Below are 22,631 nucleotides of genomic sequence, written 5' to 3'. Positions count from 1 at the left end.
TGCATGTGGCGGTTATGTGACTAAGTTCTCTGTAGGTACCCACGTACATGGTTTTTTTGTTTTCTCCAAACTCCAAATTGACTTGTTATACATGTCAATTTTAAATAATATTTTAAAAGATGTGTTTTGTTCTGTGTGTATGTGTGGGTTCAAGTGTGTGTATATGCACTGCGTGTGTAGGTGCTCAAAGTAGCCAGAAGGGGGCACTGCATACCCTGGAACTGGAGTTACTGGCGTTTGTGAGCAACCATGTGGGTTCTGGGATCCAGGTTTCCTGCAAGAGCAGTGAGTGCTCTTAAACACTGAGCCGTCACTCCAGCCCCTTAAGTGATATTTATAAAGGCTTCTGTAGACCTATAACTCACTACCCTGAAAATACCAGCCTAAAAAAGTATGTGCAATATGGTATAGAAGATAATGTGCCAAAGTGGGCCCATGAGAAAAGATCAATGGGAAAATAACTTGGGGAAAACGCCTATCCAGCTATACGTCTAAAAGTCAAAACAAGGAGCTGGAGAGGTGGCGCCCTGGTCAAGAGTATACGCTGCTCTCCCAGAGGACCCTGATGCGGTCCCCAGTCCCCATATCAGATATCTTACCTGCACTTCTAGCTCCAGGGAATCCCACGCCGTCTCATGGCTTCACAAACACATGGCTCATACACGCACACACACCCAAGTCTTTACCAAGTTAGCAGTGACTCTTCTGTGTGGCTGGCGAATCACATCTCTGCTTCTCTCTGTGTTTTTATTACCTGAGCAGTGCTGCATGCTCCAAGAAAGTCTGCCTCTTTGCAGATGACAGAACAAGCTACCAGCAGAAGCAATTAAGACGTGGCTGTTCTTTTGCATCGAAACTGTCTGGCTGCCTTTGAGGAAAAGGAAAAAGCTCCAGAGCTCTAGAGTGGACTCAACCTTTAGTTTTCACTGTGTCTCCAAGTCAGGATAAAACACTGACACCAAGACGGGACAGATGGTGTACATGTCCGAAGCCGTCAGCAGGCAAGGAACGATCTACAGGGGAGGAAGGGAGGGGCTCAAGTGACCTCTTCCCCTCTCTACTTTTTATTATTGAGTAAAATCTGGGAAACGACAGGTTCCCAGTGTCCAGGCTGCGGAATCCAGGCTGCTAATGTGGGTTTCAGTCTAGAGGGTTCTTGTTCGTCTCTGCTGTCCCTTGCCTCACCCACCTCCAGCTCATCATCTCTGCCCCATCACACCCTCAATGGAAACACCCGATCTTTATTTAGGTTTCTTACCGGCCCTCCCTGGGACATTTTCCTTAGTGGTCATTTAGGTCAGAGCATTCATTTCCACTTTTTAATCAGAATTTTTTTTTTTTTCAAGATAAGGTTTGTCTGTGTAGCCCTGGCTGTCCACCTGCCTGGCTAAAGATTTACTCATGATTATTTAAAACTCATAACTACACAGAACAAAACAAAAACCCCAAACTCATAACTACTATAATCCCAGCACTCAGAAAGCAGAGGCAGAGTGAATAAAATTTGAAGGCCAGCCGGGGCTACAAAGAAACCCTGTACTAAACAGAGCATGGGCCAGTGAGATGGCTCAGTGGACAAAGGCACCTACTGCACAGACCTCGTGACCTGAGTTCAATCCCTGAAACCCATGTAAGGGGAAGAGAGAACCAGCTCCACAAAGGTGCCCTTTGACCTCCACGCGTGCTGTATGGTGCACACCCACCCACCCACAAAATTTAAAATAAAAGGATGCAGCAAAGCAAAACCCTCGCAGCTATAGGGCATTCCCTCCCTGGCTAGCTTCTGCATTTCTTTCATTTGCTCATGACAAGCATTCCGTACACTGGGTGCACACACACTGGGTGCACGCGGCACCTTTCTAAAGGCTGGGACTCTGGCAGGGACAAAAGCCCCCAGCCGCGCGTGGTGCTGGGAACTCAGTGCTGGGACAACAGAAAACACTGTATCCTTAAGACCCAGCAGAAAGTGTTACTGTAAGGAGAGAAGGAAACTCATGGAGGAGATGCTATCTGAAATGAAGGTGATCAAGGAAGGCTTCCCTAAGGAGGTGATGTTTGAACAGGGGTTGAAGTGAAATGAGGGGCAAGCCTTGCAGACTGGGAAGACGTGTCTTAGGTGGCAGTAACAGCAAGTGCAAAGGCCTTCCTTGAATAGTGACCCCTTGCGGGGTTCTTCCTCCTGGCACTCACTGAGGGCTTGGTAGCAGCTGATGTGTGGAAGGAGCTGGGCACCAAACACACCTTTGGGACAGACAGATGGGTGTCATTTCTTCCCGTTCCTGTGTACACATATCTGGGACGTTCTCTTTGTGGCCTACCCTAGTGCTTTTCTGCCTCTCAACCCCCACCCCAGCCACTGACAGGGTCTCCCTGTACAGCCTAGGCTAGCCTCAAATTCATGACCTTACTGCCTCAGCCTCCCGCGCGTGCTGGGCAAGTTCAGTTCAACCAGGGAATGGAAGACAGGAAGGCAAATGGCAACCAGCCATTTGCTGGTTACGTAGCAAGCTCTTGTCTCAAAACCAGAGCTAGGCATGCTGGCACACTCCTTTAACCTTAGCACTCAGGAGGCAGAGGTAGGTGGATCTCTGCGAGTTTGAGGCCAGCCTGGTCTACATGGCAAGTTCCAGGACAGCTAGACGCATAATTTGTCTTGAGAAACCTTGTCTCAAACCAAACCAACACAGGCATGGTGGGACACACTTGCACTCCTGGCATTCAGGAGGTGAAGGCAAGGAAGGGGTCAGCACCTATTTGACGCTCCATAGCGAGACCCTCGCTCAAGCACAAATAGAAACACCCTCCAGTTTAACGTTGAGCTTTGCTTGCTTGATTCTCTGGCCTTGGAGCACAGCACTCACAGTACTCGTTAGTTTTCAGGATGTGTGCTTGCCACAAAAGGGTTCCATTCCACAGCTACAGTTCTGAGTGATACAGCCAGGAAACCCTCAGTCAGCTATCTCAGAGGTGCACACCCCAACCCCAAAAGCACACACAGAGTAGCCTCTGCGTGTTATAAAACAACGGAATCCCAAACAGTCCTCCGCTCCCATTGAGGGAAGAAAGGTAATTTGCTCATTCCAACTGCCCCATCCCAGCACCCCCAAACAGAATCCTGTGACATCGGCTTCTGCCAGCAGCTACCACTCCACGACTCCTGTGACAACTGCCTTGATTATAATATTTTGTAAATCACACTTCTGCTCGCACTTTGCTTCCAAACAGTTCCAGGATATTTCATCGCCCTTGTCCTGTCACAAGTGATAGCAACACACCGAGTTATATGCCAAGATTTATATGCATTTCATTTTTATTACCAATCAAAAATAAATTCCATATATTGTTTAGCAAATATTATCATTGTTTTGTGACAAAACACACAAGAGTCATAACAACAAAACTCCCCGAGAGTCAAACTCATAACAATGCCAAAATAAATCACAGAAATATACACATTAAAATCTTAATGCAAAATAAATAGGAGTCATTTGCCACGGCGACTGTGACTTGCCTACCCACTTGGATGCCACCTGTGAAGTCCCCCTTACCTGGGAAGACATACAGACTAGGCCAGTTCCAGGGTATGGCTCAGCCCAGGAACCAGAGTTTGGAAGAGGAAGTAAAAAAAAAAAAAAAAAAAAAAAAGCACTAGGAGGAGGAGGAAGTCAGGGGACCAGTAATATTTGGAAATAATTATGACCCTCTGCAAGAAGTGATTCTAAATGAGGGAGGGGAGGGGAGGGGAGGGGAGGGACCTGTCTGTCGGTGGTGATTGTGTATGCAGAGAGGCAAGTGGAAGTGGATGCACCTGCTGCTTTTACCTCACACCCACCAAGTGGTTTCGCTCTACCTGGCTGTCTCGCAGGAACACTGCGGGGCAGCTCCTCTAGGGACGTGGGAGCAAGCAGCACCTACAGAAAACTAAGGGTTTCTTAAGGACATGAGGTCTGGCGTCTTTTTTTTTTTTTCTTTTTTCTGGTTTTTTTTCCCTTATGGTTGAAAACCATTTTCTTCGCCAGGCTTCTAGGAGTAAATTCTGTGAGTGGAGAGGACCTCAGAGTGGCCGAGGGACAAGACACGCTGGCCCTAGGAGTTAGGCTTCTCTGGGTACACAGACAGCAGAGTACTCGGGGTGACAGGACTCACCGGCAGAGGAAAGGAATGGATAAATATTACACAACAGGCCTGCGGTTTTACTTGCCTGGATCTTATATCCCAACAAAAGGGAAGATGTGGCCCTTGGTTAGGACTCCTAACAACAGAGGCGCGACGCTCTGTCCCATGGCCTGATTCCACTCAGCTTTCCCAGGGTGGCAACTGGGGTTAGGATTCCACATGGTGTGCATTGCTCAGCAGAACCAAGTGTCAGCCCGAGCTTAACTTTGTCTTCTCACTAGGGAGATCTTCAGGTATAAGGGGACTGGGCTAGCCACTGCGCGACATCAGGTGAGACCCTCCTGTCCTGGGGTACTGAAGTGGGCAAATGATGCCAGGCGGTCCTCAGCCAGCTACACAGGCAAGGGTGCGGTGGCCCAGCTTGGGTGGCTTTCAACGTGTCCTGTCCCCAGTTCCTAGAGGGATGCGTATAGAGATAGGAATGGGGAGGGAGGGAAGAAGTCTTGGCAGGCGGGCTGCTGAACCCTGGCCCTTGCAGGGGTGGGCGGGTACCTACAGTCACAAAAGGGGTATCCGGCAAGTCACCTCTAACGGAGGTGCTGTCCCCTCCAAGACGGAACCTTTGGTAAAACTGAGGGCATGGCCAAGAAGCAGGGAAGGGGCTGTGGAGCCAAAGACCATGTCTAACTCTTGGAGCCAGACCCTTACAGGATAAAGCTGTCCAAAGAGGGAGGGGAGAGTCGGGGGTTGTTCTTGGCCAAGTCCCGACTCAGCAGGAGAGCCCATGGACAGAGTGCTGGGCAGTCACTGGGTCCGGTGGTTGACAGGAGTAGATGTAGTCCTCTCTGGTGCCGGGGTCATGTCCCGGATCGGCCTCAGTGACCTTGGTGCCTGTTTCCTAGCAGGTTGACGCCAGGATCATTTGGGTCCCAGCTTCCTCGTCCCCTTCTGTGGCCTCCAGATCCCCACAGCTGCAGAAAAGTGGCTCCTAGGTCGACAGACATAGGCCACGAGCCTTGGCCAGGAACACATTATGGCTGTTGCTTCCTGGGATGAGGAACCCTCCTCCCCCTTTAGAGTTTGGAGGGTTTCTTGAAAAAAAAAAATTTTTTTTTTTTTTTACATAAAGTTCCTTAACCCTGTATTCCCTTCCCAAAATGATATTTAAAAAGAGGAGCAATGAGCCTAGCTTAAAAATTCTCTCAGTGTTTAAAAAAAAAAAAAAAAAAAGACATAAACAGCCTTCGCTCACTAACTGGGCAGGCATCATGTCAGAGCTGTTGAGAGGTCCCCATCCACAGCCAGATCCCCTGGGAGGGATGTCTAGTTGCTCAGTCATGCAGGATATCTACCTGCACCCCTTCTAGCCTAACAGGCTCCCTGACGTCAAATGGGCCCACTGGGGAGACCCCTGCAGGGTGGGCAGGAGCCCCCGGGCCCTCCTGTCAGACGGCGCCCTCCTGGGAGGCTCTGTGCAGCAAGGAGTTGCGTTCATTGAGAAGCGTTGTGGTCTCATCCACCACAGGCAGCTCAGACTTCTCGGTAAAGTTCTCTGAGCAGGTGGCACAGCCATCCAAAGGAAGCTGAGGGCTGTTGTCCATGCGGGAAGCCAGCAGCCCATTCTGGTACTGCTGCCTCGTGATCTGCAGAGGGAGGAGGAGAGAGACAAAGACAAGGATGGGTGTGGGATGCAGGGCTCAGATGTGAAGATCCGCCTAGACTGGCCCAGGAGAGGTGTGGCCAGGTGAGGCCTTCAAAGAGAGTTGGAAGAAAAAGTGTTCTGGGGGGCCACCGAGGGGGTCCACAGGGGAAGGGCCCCTGGCACCGAAGGAAGCTTGGGGACCTGAGTTTAATTCCCAGAACCCACATCAAAGTGGAGACAGGGAGCTCTGCTCTTTGTCCATTGACCTATGCAAACGGATGGTCGCTCACATGCCTCACACCGCCATCAATTGTCCTAGGCCGGGCACGGTGGCACATGTCTGTAATGCCAGGAGGCTGCGGCAGGAGGTTTTCAGAGCTTGGGGCTAGCCTGGACTAAAGAGTCAGACATGTCTCAAGAAAGCAAAAAATATAAGGGGGCGGGGGAGGGGGCTAGGAACACAGCTCAATGGCACACTGTCGGCCTGGCATCTATGATGGCCTGGAGAGAACTCCAGCACTACATACAATGAGTGACACCTAATTTGTTTTTTTCTTTTAAAGAAAACAAAAGTGTTCATGCCCGTGCTGGCTCCAGAACAGAGCTCTAACTGCACAGGGCAGGAGAGGACGCAGGAAACTGGAAGGCGCTTACCTTAATGTACTGCAGGTCTGTCAGCGCGCGGACACTGAAGTCAGACACATACTGGCCCAGAATGCAGCTGCCAAACTGGTTGCTGCCTGCCAGGGATGAAGAGGACGGCATGTCTGCATGGCGGTCCGGGTAACTGAGGGAGGCCGAGCGGCTGAGTGGAGTTGGGTGGGCTGGGGACCGGTCTGTGGGGACAACAGATAATCAGCATAGAGCCTGCCCTAGTGCCCACTCCAGCTCCTCGCCTGACCTCAGCCATGGATGTTAGGGACACCAACCATGTCCCCACCAGGAATAAGTCACAGCTCTCAGGGGCAAACAGAAGTACACACACACACACACAGAAAATCTAACTGCACACGGTCAGCAAGTTAGTGTGCTGAAAAGTGTCACATGTAAGTGTTAAGAATGTCACCCAAACAAACCAACCAGAAAATGAAAACCAAGACATTTATGGCTACAAAACCCCTCATTAGTCAATATAATACAATGATTTCCCTCGAGTGACAGTCAAACCACCATCCTGTTCTAACACCGACTTATGTCAAGTGAGAAACACTTAAAACAAAAAAACGGGGGAACGGGAGAGAAGGCTCAGTGAAGAAAGCTTGTTGTGTAACCATAAGGGTGTCTGGCGTGGACACCCCAGCGCCAATGCCTCAGAAGCCTGGTTTCCAGTCGGCATCGGTAATTCAATAGACAAGGAATCTAGAAAGTTCTTCCGGCCTCCACACAGAGGCACACACACCCACACATGCATATATATTCATGCAGACACCAACAGATAAAAATGTAAGGCTCATTACATAGCCCAAGTTGGCCTCCAACTCGGCCCTCCCTCCTACCTACCTCCCATGGCTTGGGATTATAGGCACACAGCACCATACCTGCTTTAAACTGTGTGTTTTAAGACAAAACACATATATTAAAAGGAAGAACACACACAGGCTGACCTGACTGAGGGCCACATGCCTGTAATCCCAGAACTCAGGAGGCCAAGGTGCAAAAGATGGTGACTTTTAGACTAGCCTTGGCTACACGGTGAAACCCTGTCTCAAGAAAAGGGAAAGACATATGCCTTGCTTTCTCACTATGAACCCTACCCTGCTGGCAACATGGTACCTGTCATAGCCTACAGGGTCCTTAAGGGGGTCAAAGGTGTGCTGTACTAGTAACTCCAACCCTGGCAGGGTAATGGGGTAACAGGACCTTGTCCCAGAAAGCCAGAGGTTCCAAAGGCAGCGCAGTCCCCCCTCCCCAGGCAAGGTAGGGACTGGATTCCAGAGGAAGAGAGAAGAGACGAGGCTATCAGCCAGGCTTGGCTCTGAGTTATGAGCCCCTGAGTTATGAGAATACTCCTAACCCTGAAATGCACAGAGACGCTAACTCAGCAGCCGGCAGTGGGCTGAGTGGGTTTGCTTTCCGTAGCTGTTACGTTACTAGACACTAATTTAGCTACAACACGTGGAGACAGAAAGAAAGCAGTGACTCAGAGGACCCACACAGCCTTCAGCCAAGCCAGACTATGCAGGTGCCTGCGTGGGCTGTGACTGCCACTTACAGAAAACTAGGACCATACTAAACCCAGAAAACAGAGGGCCACTCGGAGACCATGACCAGGAAGGGAAGGCCAGCAAAATAGCTCAGCAGGTAAAGACACTGAGTTCAATCCCCTGGACCTACATAGTGGAAGGTAGGAACTGACTCCCAACAGTGGTTCTCTGACTTCCTATGTACACACTTGGTTGTGCACACTTGGTTACACACACACACACACACACACACACACACACACACACACACACATTGTAGTAAAATTAAAAAAAAAAAGATTTCCTCTTAATTATTTGAATGACAAGATGCTCTTTAGTCGATGTTTTCTAACACAACAAGAGCTGACTTGTTTACTGGGGACCAAACCCAGGGCCTTGACCATGCAAGCCAAAAACTCTATTGTTGAGTCGTCCTGAGAGCTGAATTTAAAGTTCCCAGTCACACCTGGCATGCATAACCAGCCTGGGCTAGCCCGTAGGTTCCAAGCCATTCTAGGCTACAGAGTCAGATTCAGGGTTAAAAAGAAAGGAAAAATAAATTATGAGCGTTGTCAGGTGCCATGTGGGAGCTGGGAACTGGAAGTCAGCACTCCACAAGAGCAGCTCATACTCTGAACCACTGAGCATCTCTCCAGCCCCTGTACTTTACCTGAGAGCTCTGTCTGCATATACACACGCTTGCCAGAAGAGGGCGCCAGATCTCATTACGGATGGCTGTGGGCCACCATGTGGTTGCTGGGAATTGAACTCAGGACCTCTGGAAGAGCAGCCAGGCCTCCAGCCCCTTTATTTTAGTTTCCTCTTTTAATTTGTGTGTGTGTAATGGGCATGAATGAACATGCATGTGGGTACATGAATACTACGGCTCTCATGGAGGTTAAGAGGACAACTTTCAGGAGTTGGTGTCTCGTTCCACCATGGATTCTGGGGACTGAACTCAAGTTGCCAGGGCTGTGAGGCAAGAGCTTTTCCCTTCTGAGTCCTCCTGCCTGCCCTGGTAAGGGGATTTATGGAAACGCATCCATTTTGAATACAAACACCAGGGTTCAAACTATGGATGTATAAACTCCTGACCATCATGACTAAGAACAGGAGAAGATGGCAGGGAGGCCAAAGCCGGGAAGTGACAGCTGGTACCATTTTATTTATTATTTTTAAACCGGGTCAGAATAGCATGTATTGTGACACACTAAGAGAAAAGTCACACTCAAAAAAGTAAAGGTTGAGCAGCTGGGTATTTAGCTCAATGGTAGAGTACTTGTCTAGCATGTGTGAAGATTTGGGTTCCATACCCATAAAGACACACACACACACACACACACACACACACACACACACACAGGGGTGAGGGCAGTGCTAAGCTAATTATAATCCAGGTGTGGACACCTTTAATCCCAGCACTTGGGAGGCAAAGGCAGGCGGATCTCTGAGTCTGAGGCCAGCCTGGTCTACAGAGTAAGTTCCAGGACAGCCAGAGCTACACAGAGAAACCCTACCCCCCCAAAAAAAAACAACAAAAACTAATTATAAAAATATAAAACCAGAACTAACTGACTGGTTTGTCAAGTTCTGGGGCTGCCAGGGCCTGAGTTGGTCTTGACCTGTGCAGGGCTCACCAGCTTGGCCAGAATCTGAAGGCTGACTGGGGCCTTCCCACGTTGCATGTGGGGGACCTTCCAGCTAGATGTCTCTAACTGCTCCCATGATTCCTGGGAGAGGCCAACTCCAGAAGCAGCACCTGGCATTTGGTTTTCTCCTACACACTTGCTGGTGGGAATACCGCATTTTAGTAGTTACAGAGAAAACAGAAATAATGGAAGCCGGGCTCTCTGCACGCTCTGCACGCTCTGCATCAGTCACCCCAAACGTCTCAAGTGGGCACAGTGTTAGTTCCAGTTTCCAAATGAGAAGAACAGGACATGGGTGGAGTTTGGCTCAGAGCAGAAGACAGAGATGCAAAGGTGTGGCCTTACTCTGGGACTCTGCCTCACCCTGCCGTGCTGTGGTCCCCACCATTAGGCTATGAAGAAGGATGAGGAGGTCTAAGAAAGCTGATGGGATGATATGCCATCCCGGCCAGCTGGGCTTTGTCTCATCCAGGCTACAGCAGACACAGGCTGAACATGCGCACTGGGCTTGCTCAGGAACGATGCTCCACTCCCAAGTCCGTCATCTGAGCATTGCATGTCTGTGTGTCTGTTGGGTGATGCTTTCTCAAGGACTGAAGGGCCCACCCATGCAGAGACAAAACCCATTAAGAGTCAGGCTGGACCCTAAGTGTGCCTAGGAGTCCTTAGGTTCCCGTGGGAGTCTTTAGTGCAGCTGCAGTACAAAGTTCTAGCAACAGGTGGCACTGTGCACTTCTCTAGCATGCCATGTTACCTGGGAGCCAGGAGAGCAGGGAGTTCAGCTTGCCAGGGGAACACCCAGCCTGCAGTGGAGGAGCTGGAGTAACAGAGGAGGAAGTCAGTGGCCGGAGAAGGGTCACAAGCCACAGCAACAGGACGGAGAGGCAGATGTGATGGACCAGGCTACCTCAAGCATGGAAAGCTGTGAGTGGGCACGGGGCAGACCAGAGAGCCCTGTGCAGAGGGCGTGCACCCAGAGCCGTCTCCCCTGCCTTCCAGCCACTCCAGATGTGATGACCAAGGGTCAGATGACTGAGCATCAGCACGGGGAGGAGTCAAGAGCGCCCCAACATCAGGCGGGTAAACACCTAGAATCTCAGTGTCAGAAAGCTAAGGCAGGAGGAAAAAGGTTTCTAGGCCAGTTACCAAGCAAGAGCATTCCAAACTATCAAAACTTCCCTAAGCAAGAAGACAGGGTGCTTTCCATAACGACAGGCCAGTCTTCCTTAAACCTGCCAAGTTCAGGCCAGGTTCACCTGCTCCGTGGCCCTGCTTGTTTGCCCCCGATCAATCTTGTCCCCGGAAGCCTGTCATACCCTGGCTCGTCCTAATGCATGGGCAGAGGACGCAGTGGTCATGCTGTGTTGACATTCATGGATGCCCTGGGCCTGTGCTTTGGGAGCTTCTCGCCACAGGAGACTGGCAAGTGTAGTGTAGCACAGGAGTTCTCTAAGAGCTGCCGCCCGTTGGCAGAGCTGCTCTAGGCACCAAAGACTGCTTCCATCCTTTCCCCTACAGGGGAATCTACCAGGGTCAGTGGGTCACACTCACCCGAGGCTGCCGAGGACAGGGCCAGGGTCCCATAGTACGAGAAGGCTCCCGTCTCAAACCTCATGTTTTCCTTTCCGGCCTCTACTTCCACCTTCCCCTGAAAGAACATGGGGTTAAGATTACAGCACGGCTCGGAGGGGGTGGTTTGAGGCCTGTGTGGCAATAAGAGAGGCGTCAACCTGGGTATCTCTACAAAACAGGGAGGCATGGACGCCGTCCCCCCCCCCCCCAGCCCAGCACCATTCAAGGCCTGTGGGCACAGAGCGGCCTCTCGGGGAGACTGTGGGCAACCCAGGGCCCGGGCTCAAGGGGAGGCTGCACACTCTCTAGAGGCGCACTGGAAGGCAGACATGCAGGCTGGAGGGGACAGCGGCCTGCGCACCAAGGCCCAGCGTCAGAGGCTCACCTGCAGGACGAGGATGAAGTAGTCGGCCGGCTTGTTCCGGGTGTACAGGTAATGGTGAATGTAGTACTTATTGTGCTCATCAAACTTGAGTTCCTGAATGACGTCTGGGTATTTGAGCAGGCGGAGCAGGATTTTCTCTGATATCAGAGAGGGGCTGAACTGGGATACCTCTGCAGGAGAGAGAGGAGACTTCACATGGGGCTAGGACCGGGTGGCCCCGGGGCTGGCTCACCGCTCGCTGTGTCAACATGGACGTGACCATGGTCACTCTGTACTAAGATGGCTTCCTCCCTGCTTGGGCCACTGCTGCAGGCTGCACTCTCCTGGGAAGGGTCACACTTGGTGTCTGCTGCTGGGCTGGAATCTGTCAGCCTATGTGGCTCCAGTACCAACAGTCACGACCTTGGGCAGATAACTAAACTTATGTGTCTTGGTTTTCTCATCGTTAAGATGGGGTGGTCTCGTGTTCAAGCGAGATAACACAGCATTTAGACACACTCTTCCCTTGTGAGTGTTAATGATAGGTTCCTACAATTACCATTCTCTGCACCAACAACTATCGAGAAAACTCAAAGGAGAGGGAGCTGGGGTGAGGGTGAGAACATGGGGGGCAGTGTTGTTCTGAACGGTCGCCCAGGTCCCGAAGGGTGCTTTGAGTTAGAGAGATGCCACCCATGTACAAGTCAGCTCTGCAGGCTGACCTGTGGGCACAAGGTCTCCCCCTGCATGGGGAGAAGCTGGAGGGCTGAGCAGGCCAGGGGTGGTACACCCTTGGGTGTCTCAGTGCTTGCTCTGTAAACTTCTAGGTTATTCCTAGAAGTCTGTGACAACCAGTCATGGTGAACAGACCAAAGAAGGAAGAGGGAGTGATACCCGGATCCTTCCAAAGTGAGTAAGTTCCAGCCCTCCTGCCCGCTCTCTCCATGGGAGGAGGGGCCAGAGGCCCAGGGTTACTCCCTTTGTGACTGTATTTCCACGAATGGGAAGATGCTTCCCACACGCTCACCTGTGGCCAGGAATCGATGAGCAGCCAGAAGCAGCTGGGGTGAGATTTTTACTTTAAGTTCATTGTCAGCGTCCTTGAAGGCAGAGAAGTCACGTTTGTTCTTCATAGATACCCGCTTCCGGGTCCGATTGTCAGCTGTACGAGGGAAGGTCTGGAATTGGGATCACTGACCCCCGAGGACTGGAACCTGACCCCTACTCCCCGGGCCTCTCTCCACAGGGGAGGAAGAGGAAACACTGTGTCCCCTGTCCCCCCAACCTCACCACAGCCAGTGGCCCAGGGGGCCAGGACCTCCATACCCTGCACCCCTGCACCCCTGCACGGAAGTCTTTCTACCTAGGGAGAGCAAATTTCAGACATCAGTGGGGTTCAGGGCTGGTGGAGGGGGCTGAACTCACTGTACATGTCCGACTCGTCCAGGATCTCAGACTTGATGATCTCCTCAATGACGTCCTCCAGGGTGACCAAGCCCAGCACCTCGTAGAAGGGGTCCCCCTCACCTTCATTGTTCACCTTCTGCACAATGGCCAGGTGGGACTTCCCTGTGGGACGGCCAGCACAGTAAGTCAGGTATGAAACTCCCTCAGTGCAAGCTCAACTTGAGTCTCTGAGACAGACACATTGCAGTTTCTTTTCTTCCTAGGTTTCGGATGCTTCTTCTACAGTAAGATACTGCTCTTAGAAGCAACAAGAACCTTAGTATTTTTAGATGCATTGCACTTGGGACCCTTTGTTTATAGAGGATGGAAGGAAACCGGGTATGGTGACTCACGTCTCATCCCAATACTCAGGGGGCTAAGGCAGGGGGATTGCTGCAAGTCTGAGGCCATCCTGGGTTACACAGTCAATCCCAGGCCAGCCTAGACTATATACAGTCCCCTGTCACATACCAAAGAAGAGGGAAAAACCTAAGGAGGATAAAAACGACAGGCTCTGCCTGCCAGGGGTTCCGAGGCCGCAGGGAAGAGAGAGGCTAAAGAACAAGGCCACAGGAAGCCCTTGGTCAGGGGCATGTATACGCCAGCTGGACGGGAGGTCTAACACTGCCCACGGCCTCATGGACCATCACGTTCAGTTCCCTCTCACAGCTCTGCCTAGCAAACTCCCCTGCAGGAAACCAAGGATTGCCAATCTGCCCAATGCCGAGGCGCTGGGTCTCAAAGCCACTAAGGAAGGCACTGCAGCAGGCCTGGCAGGACTCACAATAGGAAAGGCCTTCCCCTCCACCTGATGCAGAGTTGAGAGGCAGGGGAGCCAGGACCTTCTGCAGAAGAACTGTGAGTGGAAATGCTTGTCAGGCAATCTGGGAGGTGCCCATCCGGCTCTCACGTCCCAGGGAACAAAAAATGGAAGTAGCCACGAAGGGCTTGACCCGCTCTAAGAACGAAGAGATATGCTTGTTAGGACACACACACACACACACACACACACACACACCGCCCCACATACATGGAGGCTTCGGGTGAAAGCTCTGGAGATCTCTGCAGGTTAAGTCTGGCTCTCCCACATGGCTTGCTCCATCCCCCAAACTGATGTTCAGGCCTCGTATTCACACTACAACTCATTTGAAACACTCTTGGGAGGGGGCGTTTGCCACAGACAATGCCCGAGGCCCAAGAGGGAGGATGGCACAGAGCTCCTCAGGGTCCCCCGGGGAGAATGGGAAATCGAGGTCTCAGGGAGAAGTAACCTACTGTAGCTCTACACACAGGGTGAGGGGACACTGCTATGGAGCTTTTTACACACTGTGCCACCCACAGGCTGCAGGCAGAACCATGTCTGCACCCAATGACAAATTCCCCAGTGCCTGTCTAGAGAGGGTCCAACAAACTCAAAATATCTACCAGAGCCAAGGCCTTGGTATCCAACCCCAGGACTTCTCGTCACTAAGGAGTGTCTCTAGCGAGCAACATGTCCAGGAATTAAAAGCAAGCACCTTTTAGGAGCTTTGATGACACCACTTAAACCCTACCGACGATGGCCAGTGTGCCTGTGTGTGGCAGGTATAGAAAGAGCTGGTGGACAGGTAACGGGATGGAGCAGTTAGGCAGACTCAAGACAAGGCAAGTCGCCTCAAAATGACTTAACATTCCACTCCTAAGAATTCATCCTGCAGAGACAGTTGTCACAAAAGCACAAACATACCAAAGAAAGGGCAATCATCACAACCTTCTCCTTCCCAGCCCCAAAGAAGAACCCACCTAAATCAGCAGACACAGCTACCCAGGACAGGAGCCCCTGGCTGCATGGACAAGATGCAGAACAGAACCCCACATGCGCTCTGAGGTGTCAGAACAACGGCTTCAGATGCCCAGGAATGAAGAGACCCAAGGACGTCTCGCATGGTGATAGGGGCCTATTTTGGCAGTGTGTGGAGTTTGGGGGAGGATCCTCAGCCCTCTCTGGCCACAGCTAGTCTGCTCTATTAGATGAGTGTGTTCTAGCTAAAGGTCTGAGCCATCGCTGGGGGATGGAATGGGTGTCAGGTGTGCTCAAGCCCTGGGCTTCATCCCAGGCAGCATAAAACTTGGAAGGAAACTACAAGGACAAAGGGGCGGGTAAAGATTTTGTGTCTCTGGTCCAGGCTGCAGCATCGTCATCGCCTTCCTCTTTTTAGAGTTTTAATTTCTTAATTATGTGTATGTGGGGAGATGCGGGAGTGTTTGGAGCTGCCCACAGAGGTGGGAAGGCACCAGATTCCCTGAAGCTAGTGAAGTCATCAGTGGTTATGAGCTGTGTTGTTGGGAGCCAAACTAAGAACAGGACCAGAGAGCCATCCCACCAGCTTGTAACTTTTGACAAGGTTTGGGGAGCAGCACCTCGTAAGGACTGGAATTCAATTACCACCCACCCTCCAGTGAATTCCTAGAAAGAGCCACAGGCTCTGAGCAAATCTTAGCACAGACTGTCATGATTTTCCAGGGACTACAGGAAAGGCTGGTGGCTTTTCTTTTCTTTTTAAGGTTTAATTATTTATTATGCCAGAAGAGGGCACCAGATCTCATTACAGGTGATTGTGAGCCACCTGTGGTTGCAGGAATTGAACTCAGGACCTCTGGAAGAACAGCCAGTGCTCTTAATCTCTGAGCCATCTCTCCAGCTCAGCTGGTGGCTTTTCTAAAGGGCAGAAATGCTCACTGTAGATAGAACAAACTGATCCCTGAGCTGTCGCAACCCTTCCTCTACGCTGAGGCTCCTTTGTGGGACCCATCATCACCGCACTTAGACACCTTCTGGTGACAACCACTCATCTGACAGGCACTGAACAGCCAGCCCTGCTCTATGCCAAGAAATCTAGAAGCTGACCCTAAAGATGGCTTGCCCACTGGGCCCTACAAAAATGTTCCTGGCTGAGAAGTCATTCAGTACCTTCTGCTGGGCCAGCTCAGGTCCTCCAGGTCATGTGCCTTTCTCTAACAAACAGGGGACACCTGTATGTCCCGGCAGAGCTTCTTCTCCAGTGGAAGAACCTTCTGTCAAAGCCATCCATGACCTTCAACAGTGAGGGTCCACTCCTAGAGAATCTGCTGGCAAGGGTCCTCCCTGCTGGAAACCCCTTCTCCCCCTTAGCAACAGACACTGCTCTGTGGCAGCTGACCCCAGGGCCTCTTCCTTTTCTCTGATCTCTTGTTTGCTTTGGGTTTTTTTTTTTTTTTTTTTTTTTTTTTTTTTTTTGGTTCTCCCCCAGCTCCACCCCTCCCTCCAGTCAGTGTTGTTCTGTGTAGCCCTCTCCTGTACCCCCCCCCCCAATTTTCTATTCAACTGCAAGCTAAAAGCCTTAACGCCTTGAACCTCGCAGCTAGGAGGTAGCTCATGTACCCCCAGTCTTTCTCATCTCTACTCAAGACAGCTCTGTTTGGTCCTTTCAGACTCAGAGCCTTGCCTCCCGTGTCTCCCGTCCCTCCCCCTTCATCTGAGTAGATGAAGGAAGATAGGAAGTGAGGGACAGAGGGAAGGATGAAGACCTGAGAAAGGAACATTTTAGGCCTTAGTAACTGTGAAGTTCCCACGCTGCTGACCTAACATTTAAAGCAATTGATTATTGAGAAGAAAGGGTATCAATGGGCTTAGCCACCACTGGCTGCTGCATGCTGAAACAGCAAGCAGCCTGCCCGCCAAGATGTGCCCACTGTTGCAAGAGTGGCATGGCTGTTATGGGGTAACCAACCACTTTCTGGTTAGATTTGAAGTCTGCTCCGAAGGACAGAATTCATGTCTGGTACAGTAAACTTGGTCAAAAGCCCAGCTGGGAAGGTCATAGGCCCCAAGGAGTTTAGAGTTGTTTGGCTACATGGTCACATTGTTAAACTGCTTTCTAAATAGTTGTTTCTTTATGTTTATACCCACAGACTCATGCTGAGTCAGAGAAACTTTTTACGCTGGGCAGCAGTTACTGCGGAGACTCGTAACTAGTCAAGGTGCAGAAACTGACTATGAGTGCTCCGCGCAGAACGGTACAGCTGTTACCACCACAACCCCACGCCACTATGTACAGGCAAGGCTCAGGGAAGACACCAGGAGAGATGAGGAAGGAATCGTGCAAGAGCTGGAGGATGGGGAGGGGAGCTGTGCGGTGTGGCCTTGTGGACATGCCATGGCCACCACTCATGAGCTCACAGCGATGACTTCCTGCACAGGACGTGCACAAGATCTGGCCAGCAAAACTGGTGAATTGTTAACAATACTCTAGGGGATGGTCCCACCCCTATGTGCACATGGACAGCACCAACTGGACTCTGCATTTCTGTTTTTAAAGACTCATTTACTTTTATTTTATAGGTATAAGTGTTTTGCTTACACACATGCGCGCGCGCGTGCGCGCGCACACACACACACACACACACACACGTATGTGATGTTTGTGCCTGGTGACCAAGGAGGGCAGATGATCCACTAGGACTGGAGTTACAGATGGCTGTGAACCTCCGGGTATACTCTTTACTCTTAATTACCAAACCATCTCTCTAGCCCCTGGATTATTTAAGGGGGGGAAGTTGGGAGAGATTCATGTTATAGGGGTGGGAAGTGAATATGATCAAAATACATTGTATCTACTATGTATGACATTCTCAAAGAATAAACAAAAGTATTTTATAAAAATAATAAAGTGTGGGGAGTGGTGGCAAATGCCTTTAATCCCAGCATTCCAGATATACAGGCAGGAGGACCTCAGTGAGTCTGAGGCCAGCCTGGTCTACAGATCAAGTTCCAGGACAGCCGGGGCTACACAGAGAAACCCCCTGTCTCAAAAGACAACAACAATAACAACAATAAAGCAAATAGACCAGGACCTGGGGTACAGCTCGGTGTTAGAGAGTTTACCTCATAAGCCCCAGCACCATGAAATGAAACAAAATTAGGTGTATCAATTTAAGACTTGAATTCATAGTTTTCATGACAAGCTTGTAACTGTAATAATAAAAGTTTATTTTAATGAGCTACCTAACTTTGTTACTGATGATCATTCGACCAGATAGCTGGGCTTGGGCTGTGACTGACATAAGAAATGAAGAGTATTTAAATAATATAACTACATCAGAAAATTCCACATTTTTCAAAGTAGTATTCGTTAAAGAAAAATGACTCAGGAAATATAATGAAATGTTAATATTTGGCTGAGCCATATATAATTGCTGGCACTTGGCTACTTTTGACCCCAAGTAGCAATTTCATATGGTATAACCTGAGGATGGGCTTTTTCATTTTATCTTTTCCTATACAGACATTCCACATTTTTTACAATTAACTGTATTGATTTTATAATCAGAAGAAGCACGCAAAGTAGCTTAAAAGAAAAAGGTGGCATTGTGGGGAGCTAGAAAGATGGTTTGGCACTGAGCACTCCCACGCTCTTCAGAGGGTGGGCCTTTGGTCCCCAGCACCCATGCTGGGTGGCTCACAGCTGCCAGGAAGAAACCACAGCTCTGGGTCACCTACCGCCCTCTTCTGGGCTCCGTGGGCACCTGCCCACATGTGTGCATGCTCACACACTGGCATGTACAGGCAAACACATTCAAAACCAACAAAAACATTTAAAGGTCTTGGAGATGGCCCTGTGGATACAGGTATGGCCAAGCCTGACGACTTAAATTTGATTCCCAGAACCCACCTGGAGGGAGGAACAGACTCCACGACGTTGTCCTCTGACATCCACACGTGTGCATCACAGCATACACACGCCCCCCCCACACACAAACAGAACACAATGCAAAGACATTCTACTGCTCCTTCCCTGGGACTTCCTAAATGCAAGCACTGTTTGAAAGGGAACAACTGTGCGGGTAGGAACCGGGAAAGGGTCACCTGGAACCCGGCTATCCTCGGGTCTCAAGTCTCAGCCTTCAGCAAGCTTGCCACGCTACCCTTTACTGACCTCTGTCCAGAACTAGCCAGGGGGAACCTTTCCCTCCCCACACAGCCATAGGAGAGGCCTCCACCAACCTCCCCGCCCTGGCCCTGTCTCACAGGGAACAGGTTAAAAAAGGGAGGCAAGGAGAGAGAGAATCCGCCACTGAGTCCTCCAGTAACTCCTTTAGCTTCCGGCTGTCCCGCATCACATCTGCTTCTGTTTAGTTTGTTGTTGTTTGAACCAGAGTCTCATGTAGCCCAGGCTAACCGTGAACTCACTACGTAGCTTATGATGACCTTGAAGTCCTGATCCTCCTGGCTCACTTCCCAAATGCTGGGCGTATGTACGTGTGCACCATGCCCCGCTGTGGGATCTGTCTTCTCTGCCCAGGGCTCACACCACCCCAGCTAACCCGGAAGGGAATCTTCATGCCCAGCCCAGACTCAGTTGCTTCCCTTCATGGCGTCTGGGCTTTTGAGCTCACCAACATCAGGTGTTCCAAACCCTCACCCAGATGTGAAAAGACGGTCTGTAGAGCAGCACCTAGACGTCCAGAGCCCCACCCTGCATGGCACTTATTTTAGCAAACTGCCATGTTCTCCTCCCTCCCATAAAAAAATAAAAAAAACCATAAAAAAATTACAATCTGCCAAAGACTATAAGGAAATGTGTAACTGGGTTCTGGGTTTCAAAGTCCATAGGGGCCCCCAGCAGCTTCAGCCACTTTTCTCCCGGGGAAGAAACAAGGCCCCAGATCACACAAGGGATCTTACTACCAGAGGCAGTGCCCTTGGTGGCCTCCTCAATACAGCAAAATCCCAAGTTCCACAGCTGGTCCCGGGGGCCGAACCTTGAGGCGCTGGTTTGCGCCTACAGATGGCTGGACACTCTGGTTTCCTGCTGCCAAACCAGCTCCTTTGCCTCCCTTTGCCCAGGCTTGAGCAGGATTAAGCTGGCTATTAATAGTGCTGACCTCAGCCAGCAGGAGGAGCAGCCGCCCTTCCCAGCACAAAGTGGTGACAGCCAGAGGCGGACAAGCACCTTGCCTTCCAGCCTGGGAGCAGCTAGGAGACCAAGAGGCTGTGGCTGCCCAACAGACTGCGCCCGCACCCCACTATGCTCAGTCAGGCTGGGCTCAGGAGACGGCAGTTGGTCAAGGACCTAAGCTTGATCTCCAGACTGTATGTAAAATAGCTGTAGTTAATACTAACAAACAAGAAAGAAAGAAGGGGTCTGCGCACTGAGAGGCAGTGTGGGCCCAGACCACGGGCCCACAGCAACCATGCGAGGGGGCAGGCTAGGGAGGGGCGTGGCCACCCTTACTCCCTACAAAACACAAAAGGACCAGTCTGCCCAAGGGCCCAGGAGTGTCACAGGAAGGCTGTACCACAGGGCAGCAGGCCCTCAGGATAAAGCAGTGGTCTCACAGAAAGGTCATCCACCGCTTGGGTGGGGCTAGCCTGGGAGAGACTGGTCAGTCACATCAGAAAGGGATGCTCAAGAGACCCTGAATTTAATTCAATTAATTTTACTTACACACTTCAATAATTTCATTTTTTATTATTATTGTTACTATTGTCATTAGTGTGCATGAGGGGCCCTGCCACACTCGTATGGGATTCCGAGGTAACTCTGTGAGGCTGGTTCTCTCTTTCCATGTTTATGTGGGCTCTGGGGCTCTATCTCAGGTGGGTCACATTGTAAAACAGGAACCTTTACCCTCCGAGCCAGCTCACAGGCCCAGACTTTATTTATCTTCAATATTGTCATTCAGGGTTTCCAGTATTGCCTCATTGTGGGACCCAAGCTTCTCTCCAATTCCTCGGTTCCAGGGCTCAAGTAACCCTCTTAGCTTGGCCTCTCCTACGGGCCCTTGCCACCGTGCCTGGCCACAAAACTATAGTGATCACAAAGCGCTCTACTGGGCAAAGCAATAAAAGAGTTCAGAAAAAAGTCCAGCACTTGGAAGGGAGAGGCAGGAAGATTACCCACCACAAGTTCAAAGCCAGCCTGAGCTACACAGTGAGCCTCAGGCCAACCAAGCCAGCCTTGTTTTCAAAACAAAGAAAACCTCCAGCTGGCTGACTCTCTCTCTCTCTCTCTCTCTCTCTCTCTCTCTCTCTCTCTCTCTCTCTCTCTCTCTCTTTCTCTCTGTGTGTGTGTGTGTGTTATCATATTACAAATCTGACATTCTGAATGAAAAGAAAAAAGAGACCATTCACGAAAAGGTATTGAGCTAACTGGTCCAGTTTTCACTACAAGCCTTTATTTTACCACTGAGCCATCTCTTTGGCCCTTTGTGGTCTTTGTTTGTTTGTTTGCTTGACACATTTGCACCTCAGGGTGGCCTGAAACTTTGTAGCCTGGGCTGGCCTGAAATTCACTGCCACCCTCCTGCCCACAAGCCTGCTTTTGAAAACAAATACAAGGGATACAGACTGACCCAAGGAGAAGCAAACTTTAAAAATGACCTATCAGTGTGTTGCTGTGTTGTTTTGGCGGTGCTAGGGACCCAACCTAGTGAACCAACCACTGAGGTTTTTCCATTTATCAGATCGGCGCTAGGCATTAGTAGAAGAACTAGTCACTACTGATAAGAGATTCAATATCTCCCTCAGGAACATGGCGGCCTATGTTAAAATGCACAATGTGCAAGACCTTGAACTCAGTCAGCCCTTTCTTCCACCCCTAAGAAGTGACTTACTACTAAGGAACTACTTAGGGTGTGCAAGGTGTATCCAGGAAGACCCATCCATTATTTATAACACAGAATTGCGGCAGCTAACAGGGGTGACTCAGACCTAAATTTATTGAAGGAGCTAGTGATTCACGGCATGCACAAAACAAACAAAAAAGTTATAAACACTACAGAAAGCTGGGTGTGGCGGTGCATGCCTGTAATTTGAGCACTTGGGAGGCTGGGGCAGGAGGGTCACTAGTTCAAGACCACCCAGGACCACCGAGTGAGGTTGACTTCGGGTCAGGATGGACTGACTACACAGCGAGGCTGGCTCAGACAAGTAAACACAAAAGCCAATGCAGGCTGCAGCAATGCAGCGCTCAGGCACCTGTCCTGGCCGCCCTGGGGGGCCTGACAGGACCGACCTCAGCTCCGGCAGGAAGAGTGGTCACTGCGGAGAAACGCATTCGATACTAACTTCTACCATTTGTCTTCACACTTAAAAATGATGAGCCACGGAAAGCAAGGCAGGGCGGTTTCTTCCTAACCAACTCAGGGAATACAGCACAGCCCAGCTCAAAACTAATAGGGCTGGGCGTGGTGACACACTTTATAATCTCAGCACTCAAAAGTCAGAGGCAGGAGGATTTCTGTGAGTTCAAGGCCAGCCAAGGTGGCACAGGGAGACCTGGCCTCAAAAAAACAAAACAAAACAAACAAAAATCCAGAAAGCTGGCTCAGTGGTTAAGAGCACTTGTTGCTCTTGCAGAGGACCTGAGTTCAATTCCCAGCACCTACATGGTGGCTCCCAAGCATCCAAAACCCCGTTTCTAAGGACTCTAACAGGCATGCACATGGTACACACGAATACAGGTAGGAAAAACATTCATGCACATAGAAAGAGAAAGAAAGAAAGGGGGAGAGAGGGAGGAGGGAGGGGGGAGGAAGGGGAAGGGAGAGGGTAGGGAAGGAGGGAAGAAGAGGGGAGGGAGGGAGGAGGGGAGGGCCCAGCCTTTTTCGGCCTCAGTCCGTTCACCTGGATCCCAGAG

At 50.6% G+C, this 22,631-nt stretch overlaps 1 protein-coding gene across 3 annotated transcripts in view; it reads right to left on the bottom strand.

The window, feature by feature from the left end:
- Positions 1-5,213: 5,213 nt before the first annotated feature.
- The window catches only part of Cnnm4 (cyclin and CBS domain divalent metal cation transport mediator 4), a 37,219-nt gene continuing 19,801 nt past the window's right edge, over positions 5,214-22,631 (bottom strand). Inside the window, exons 2-7 of one of the 3 annotated variants that reach the window (XM_051204560.1) lie at positions 12,952-13,095; positions 12,554-12,688; positions 11,548-11,717; positions 11,142-11,238; positions 6,413-6,594; positions 5,214-5,759 (exon numbers count right to left, since the gene is read on the bottom strand). In XM_051204560.1, coding sequence (XP_051060517.1) covers positions 5,562-5,759; positions 6,413-6,594; positions 11,142-11,238; positions 11,548-11,717; positions 12,554-12,688; positions 12,952-13,095 — 926 coding nt within the window. In that variant the 3' untranslated portion in view covers positions 5,214-5,561. Of the gene's footprint in view, positions 5,760-6,412; positions 6,595-10,312; positions 10,408-11,141; positions 11,239-11,547; positions 11,718-12,553; positions 12,689-12,951; positions 13,096-22,631 lie in introns of those variants that run through there. The other 2 variants (XM_051204561.1, XM_051204562.1) reach the window with 2 other exon arrangements.

This window comes from Phodopus roborovskii, unplaced genomic scaffold (assembly GCF_943737965.1).
Source record: "Phodopus roborovskii unplaced genomic scaffold, PHOROB, whole genome shotgun sequence".
Lineage (NCBI taxonomy): Eukaryota > Metazoa > Chordata > Mammalia > Rodentia > Cricetidae > Phodopus > Phodopus roborovskii.
The sequence above is the reverse complement of the archived record's forward strand: the minus strand, read 5'-3'. Positions and strand labels throughout refer to the sequence as shown.